Here is a 6,536-nt window from a genome sequence, read left to right as displayed (position 1 = left end):
GTGTTACAATATCCCAAACTTTGTAGCACCAGTGCTACTTGTTTGAAAAATTGACATATGGCCCTCCAACACTGGCATCAACAGTTAACTATACTTAATAAGAGCATAGCATACAAAAAAAGGGCCATGAGCTTGAAATATATTGATGGCTTGTCTGTTTACATTTTGTGTACATTTTAAAAGGGCTGATCAAAGTAAGCAGAAATCATATACTTTTTTTTTTTCTTTATTTAAAAAACTATTAGTTAATCACAGACTGAAAAGTGAGCTTGGTTCATACGATACATACAGCTTTTCTGATACGGACTTCACAGAGACCACATTCATACCTCATAAATCACACACTATACTCCACTGAAAGTATAAAATAATCACAGCAACAAGCAATCAGTATGTGCTCACAGCTAACACCACATTTCAGACTATCCATGTTACTACATGTGTTTAAGAGCCACTTGTGTGTAAAAAAAAACAAAAAAAAAAACATTGCTTCCTTTCTTATGCAGGCCTTCAAATACTTCTCAACAGTTTCTATGCACAGACAGCCTCAATACAATGTCCAGTAATGCTACAAGAAGGTGTAGTCTGGATGAACCTGACCTGCCCTCGACCTGGACAAACCTGACCTCAGTTCTAGCTATATATCATAAATTAATGCATAATACTTCTTTCTACAAGATGAAGGCAAATTTTTAATTCACAGTTATGTTTGGTCAATATAAAAAAAACATAGTAATGCAAAAGTCCCACCACAATAAACTAGATAAACATTTTCTCACCAGTGACTGGAAAGACAGTAAGGTAAGTTTGTAAGAGGAAATGTCCATTTGCTTATTGGTGAAAGTCTGGCACTGTGACCCACTGGAACCTACCACTTCCTAAGGCCCAAAGAATGGATCCTCAGCTGGATGTGGCTTCTTCTTCAACCTTTTGGCTTCATTCTGAAGCTTCTGTCGAATATAGCCCTTGATCTCAGAGTCTGTCTTTCCAGGGAAATAGTACTGCACTGCTCCTGTTGGAAATGTGAACAATGGAAATGGAAAAATAATATAAATTATAAAAATCAGCATTCATATAGTGAAGCAGGCAAGTTTTCGTAAGTCTTTCTGTATGTGACCAAAAAAAAAAAACCCTGAAAACTATGCACAACTGACTGCTGAATTACAACCAAGCAAATATGCAAATGCAGAATTAATTAACATCTTAATTAGTCAGACATAGTGTTTAGTATCAAAATTGATATATATCATTGATTCACAAAAAATAAACACAATTTAGAAGGGAATTTTCATTCAATGCATAATGAAATCTTATATTTTTACTTTCCAATGATTCAGAATTATTATTTTTTTAATATATTGGCTAGAGGAACTGTTTACACTGTATTGAATTTCATATAATAATAAAAAAACTTTTATTTTTGTAATTGAAAATAGCTTGAATATATTTTTTCCACATAATGAGTGTGTATTTTTCTGAATATTGGAATTGCAACATTCCTAAATTCATGATGTTGAATCATCCCTTCAAATGAGTAAGTACTGACACATCACACTGCATCAATGCATCTTTACACCCCCCTAGAAGGAGCCCTATGCTGAACATACTCAGGATGGCCTGGATCTCGTGGGCAGGCAGTGCAGGCTTGGGCTGTCCTCTCTTACTGTTAATGATGCCGGAGATGGAGTGTGAGGCCAGGCAGTCTCTGTCATACAGGCCCCGTAGCAGCTCGTTGGTCAGCTTCTGGGCTGTAGTCCCTGTGTTACAACGCTCCAGCAGCTCCGCTGGGATAACCTGAGAGGTAGAGTTGGAGTGTGAGGTCAGTTCCACTTTCAATCCGCTGGTTCTGGGGGATTTTTTTTATCAGCTGAGCTCGTGCATCAGTCTATTCACCCTGGATGTCTGATTCATAAACTGTACACAAACGTCAAATCAATGTACCTACAGTGGTGAGATATTTAACTTATTGTTCCAACATTAAGAAATGCCCGCTGTTTTTATAGATTTAATTAGTGGTAGTGGTGAGTGGACAGGTGGGTATACTTTGCCTTCTCAAGGACCCCAACTGCAACATGAGTGCATATGACCATCAGTTATTATAGTTAACTAAAACTATTATTAAAATGAAGACTAGCACTAAAAATGTTTACTCCTTAACTGTAAAAAATTTAAAAGACTTTTAAAAAACACAAAGACCAACAATAATATTCACTGCAAAATGAACTAAAACTAAAATAGAATTCATTTGGAAAAAGACTTTAGTTTTCATTTTTTTCAGTTTGTGAATGGGAGGGTAGAAGAAGATTCCTTCTGTGTTTGGCTGGAGCCGAGCTTAGCTCAGGCCACTATTGCATTCATTTTATTCTACCCTTTTGAAATATCTACTATCACAGAGTTCATCATAGTATAAAAGACAAAAACTAATACTAATAAAAACTAAAACTATTAATGCACCCTTAAATCTAACTGAAACAAAACCAAAATCAAATATGAAAATGTACTAGATAAAAATAACGAACTAAATCAAAATAAAACTATTGAACATTTAAAAACAATAACAACTTTTGCATCCACATACCATTTCTCCAAATATTCAGCAACTAAGGCCCAGACCTGGGTTAAAACTCTTGTGCAACTTAACAAATTTATGGCCTGTTTACACCTTTCATTAGCATACTTTTTATGCTAATAATTTATGCTGGGGTTTCACATGACCACATGAAAAGCCAGGTGCAAACACCCCCTGGATGGATTGTGAGTGGATTACAGCAGACCACTTAAACTACATTTGTAAGTGGTCAGAGACGGAGATTGACCACATTTAACACAAGAAGGCGGATGTGGTGATGCTGGGATTCTAGGTAAACGACAGGTATAGAGCCCCCTGTATGCACATTTTAAAATTAGTAGTCTCTGGGCTTCCAAGTTTTTTTAACTACTTCTAGACTTTTTAACTTGTTGTAATTTTATTAAGTTAAATTATTTATTATATAATAGACAGTTTCGCTTGTTTTTAAAAATACGCTGTGTCTCTCATTATAGTGAGAAAATTATGTATAAAGTAGCACAGAAATGAGTAATGAGTAGTGAGATTACTTTTTACAAGAAATAATAAGTAATGTAATTCTATAACATTATTTGAGAAGAGTAAGTAGTAATTTGTAATGGATTACTTTTAATTATTAACCCAAAACTGAAGCTATATAACTTTACACTAGCTGAAGCTATAACATTAACACTAGCATTATGCATGGTGTGCAGCGCTCTGTTCTGACTGGAAAAATTAGGTTAGCTCTGGGAGTGAAGCCACAAACTTTTTGCTTTCCTCCCTCATTTTACGTTTCTCTGTTGCAGTTGCTGAAGGTCTGCTGAAAAGGCAGTGGTGTGTAGAAATTTTAAGAACCTGAGCAAATTACATTTTAAAATCCATCTTAGAAACTGAAAACTATTTATGTATAAAAGCTACATGTACTTAGATTAGAAAAAACTAATATAACTGTATGCATGTCAATGTCTAAGTGGTAGTGTCATCACATAACACCATGGAACAGTCCATTACAATATTTTTTATCATGTTTATATTTTTTGAATAGCTTATTTAACATCAACACATATAAAATGTCTCATTTGTATTTTCATAGGGCCCTTGGCTCACAGGGGGCACTTGGACTCTGCCTACCGTTGCCTAGTGCAAAGACTGCCCCTGAACGCAAGAGTAAATAGAATGCATTTTCATTATCTGTATATAATTGCATGAGCCGAAATGTGTCTGCTGAGTGCTGACTAGCAAATTAGGGGATAAACAACAAAATGAAAAATGGAGGCTACTGGAGGCTGGGGCTTTCCCCAAACCAAGCACCATCATGTGGTCCAGGGAACATCCAAGCCAAGCTTATCCACTTGTATTGTGATGGGGGAAAAAAGTAAACAAAAGTAAAACAGAAACAACATATAGTTTTGGTCAAAATACAGGACTTCAAACTGCTTGAGTTGCTACATGACATTGCTTTCAGTTTAAAATTCCACACTGCTTTGCTGGACCCATGGAAATGCAATGAATAAAAATATATTCTTTTAAATGATTTCAATATTAAATAGGCAAATAAAGAATTCACCATGAGCATCATGAACACGGTCTGAACAAGGATAAGATTATAATATAAGTTACCTCTTGGTATAGAAGTGTTTCACTTCTTGGTGTTTTCTCATTTACGTCATGACCACAGCCCTGCTGCGTGGAGCTCTGCTGCTCTATCCCACTGTCACTTTGGACTTTTGGAACAGGAATCGGACTGGGTGCAGAGTTTCCCTCATGTTCTCTCGGAATACTGGGGGTCATATTTAGACTGCAACAGTTCAAGCATCCATCACTTTTGGTGACCAACTCTTCAAGAGTTTGTGCCAACTTTCCACAAGCTGTACAGAACAAGGAAACATGTGTATTTAGTTTCACCTGATTCAAAAAGATCTGCAATTTGGACGTACAGAATTTTGTTGGAATATCAATAATGTAACAGAAATTCATCAAATTCCACATACAAAGTTTTTCCTTTAAAGAAACTCTGTTTATCTGCAAGTTCAATTTCATGATGAATGAATGCACAGAAATGGTTAAAAATGACTGAAAAGAATGTTTAAAAATATTAAGATTATTCTGTGTCTTACAGAGATGTAATTTTAGAGATGTGACAGCAACAATATATAACTGCTAGTTAAGTAAGGACTGATTCAATTTTCAGACACCAGAGACCTCATGCAGACCTGTGAGAGCCTTGATTTGCTCCCTGAGGCTGTCCATCTCCCTCTGCATGCTCAATACCATGGCAATGAGCTCTGACCTTGAGCAGGTTTGGAGATTTCCTAACACCTGTAACCAAACGAAAGGGCTTATTAGTGTGACCATGGGAGAGCACTACACACAGAACATCATGCATGGATGTGAACACATGACTGAAAAAATCTTACATTTATACTTGACTAATGAACCAATTTTAGTTTGATTAAAGTCTTGTTCCATTAATATAAAATTGATTTTAATTTTTAACATATGTCCTACAATGTTATCAATTATGAAAGGACCAAAGTAATCTGGAATAAAATCTCATTAGATGTAAAAATGTTTTGCCTCTCCTATACATATACTGAACATATGAGGTTTTGTTTGAATTTGGCCTGTGAAACTGGGTGAAGTGAATATTTTAAACTTTACTGCTTGAGGTAAGAAGTTACCTCCATAGTGATGTCACCATCTCCAATGGTCAGTCCTGCTGTGTTTTCAACTTCAAAGGTCTATCAGAAAAGAGTACAAAGGGAATACTGATATACTATCAAATTTCACGCTAACATCTCACCAAAAGTGACTTGATAAACAGAGCACTGCCTTCAGAACGAGTGCAATAGACGTCTTAGTTTCATGTCACTATGAATGGCACCACCATGGCACCGTAGGGCAAAGAGTGGACCAGCAAGAGGATTGATTTCAGCAGGGTGGATGCAAAAGTAAGTAAAATCAGACCCTCGTTATGAGCTTAAGAGGACCAGCATCACATGATGTAAGTTTCTCCTCCTTGTCCCTGAGAGGGTGCAGCTGCTGCCTCATCTTCGACGGTCTATGCTGGAACACTTGGTATAATTAGCTACATAATAGCACGTCTCCCACGGCTAGCTGCCCTGCCGGCGACAAAAGGCTAATATTTACATTCACCGAAGACTTAGCCCAGTGGCACACTCACCTCAATAGCTTCACACTGTGTTTGCTCTGAGTCTCCTCCTTCATTGTCGTTGTTCAGAAGGCGTTTGGCCGCTGTCTTCCTTCTCATCTTCCGTCCATGATCCGTTTCCCCGCTGGAAAGCTGCTGGATGCTTGATTATGCTTATCATGGCGCGGCTGAGCTAACAGCTCGAGCTTTTTCTCACAAGTGGCTGTAAAGAGCAAACAGTTTAGCGTGCTCAAAGTTAAAAACAGCCTTAAAGCGTCGGATAAACGCGCTAAATCTTTTCAAAAAACACAACAGAGGCTGTTATGTTTGATAGAGATCTCTAATGACAGGTCTTACCAAAAAATCTGACAAATTATCTGGTGGCTGAACGTAAAGACTTAATGCTAACCGTCAACTTTGGATTCAATAGGAAGTGACAGTGGGACTTGTAACTGAATACGTTTCTGAAAAAAAAAAGGTTTTAAAAATTATTATTGTTATTTCTATATGTAGCGATGTATCTCTAGCTCCAGGAAGACATATATAGCATGTAATTTCGCTTCATTTGCGTCATGCTTCATATATTTTTATTACATGTGAAACAGAGCATGGATGCTGCTCAAAATACTATAAGCTGTACATTATGCGAAATTTACAGAAATTACCATTATTATCATTATTTATTTATTTTATTATTATTCCTGCTGCTGTTTTCCACAAAAGCTGGCCTTGCATTACTGGCAACTCTCTCTCTCTCTCTCTCTCTCTCTCTCTCTCTCTCTCTCTCTGTTATTATGGCTGCATGAGCACAGATGCTGGAGAAAGGTTGAAGAAAAG

The 6,536-nt window shown here is 36.8% G+C and overlaps 1 protein-coding gene across 2 annotated transcripts; it reads right to left on the bottom strand.

Annotated features, from left to right (window-relative positions):
* Positions 1-246: 246 nt before the first annotated feature.
* On the bottom strand, positions 247-5,994 carry LOC108412362. 2 transcript variants are annotated; one of them, XM_037544951.1, is made up of 6 exons: positions 5,733-5,994; positions 5,230-5,289; positions 4,762-4,867; positions 4,169-4,416; positions 1,665-1,794; positions 247-1,012 (listed from the first exon to the last, which is right to left on the bottom strand). In XM_037544951.1, exons 1-6 carry the CDS (start codon positions 5,817-5,819, stop codon positions 879-881), a joined length of 765 nt encoding a protein of 254 aa, XP_037400848.1. In that variant the 5' UTR covers positions 5,820-5,994; the 3' UTR covers positions 247-878. The 2 variants fall into 2 exon arrangements, with proteins under 2 accessions (XP_037400848.1, XP_017539840.1); XM_017684351.2 differs by having other exon boundaries at positions 1,608-1,794; positions 5,733-5,991.
* Positions 5,995-6,536: the final 542 nt, after the last annotated feature.

Source organism: Pygocentrus nattereri, chromosome 14 (assembly GCF_015220715.1).
Source record: "Pygocentrus nattereri isolate fPygNat1 chromosome 14, fPygNat1.pri, whole genome shotgun sequence".
Lineage (NCBI taxonomy): Eukaryota > Metazoa > Chordata > Actinopteri > Characiformes > Serrasalmidae > Pygocentrus > Pygocentrus nattereri.
This window is presented reverse-complemented; position numbering and strand designations above follow the sequence as displayed.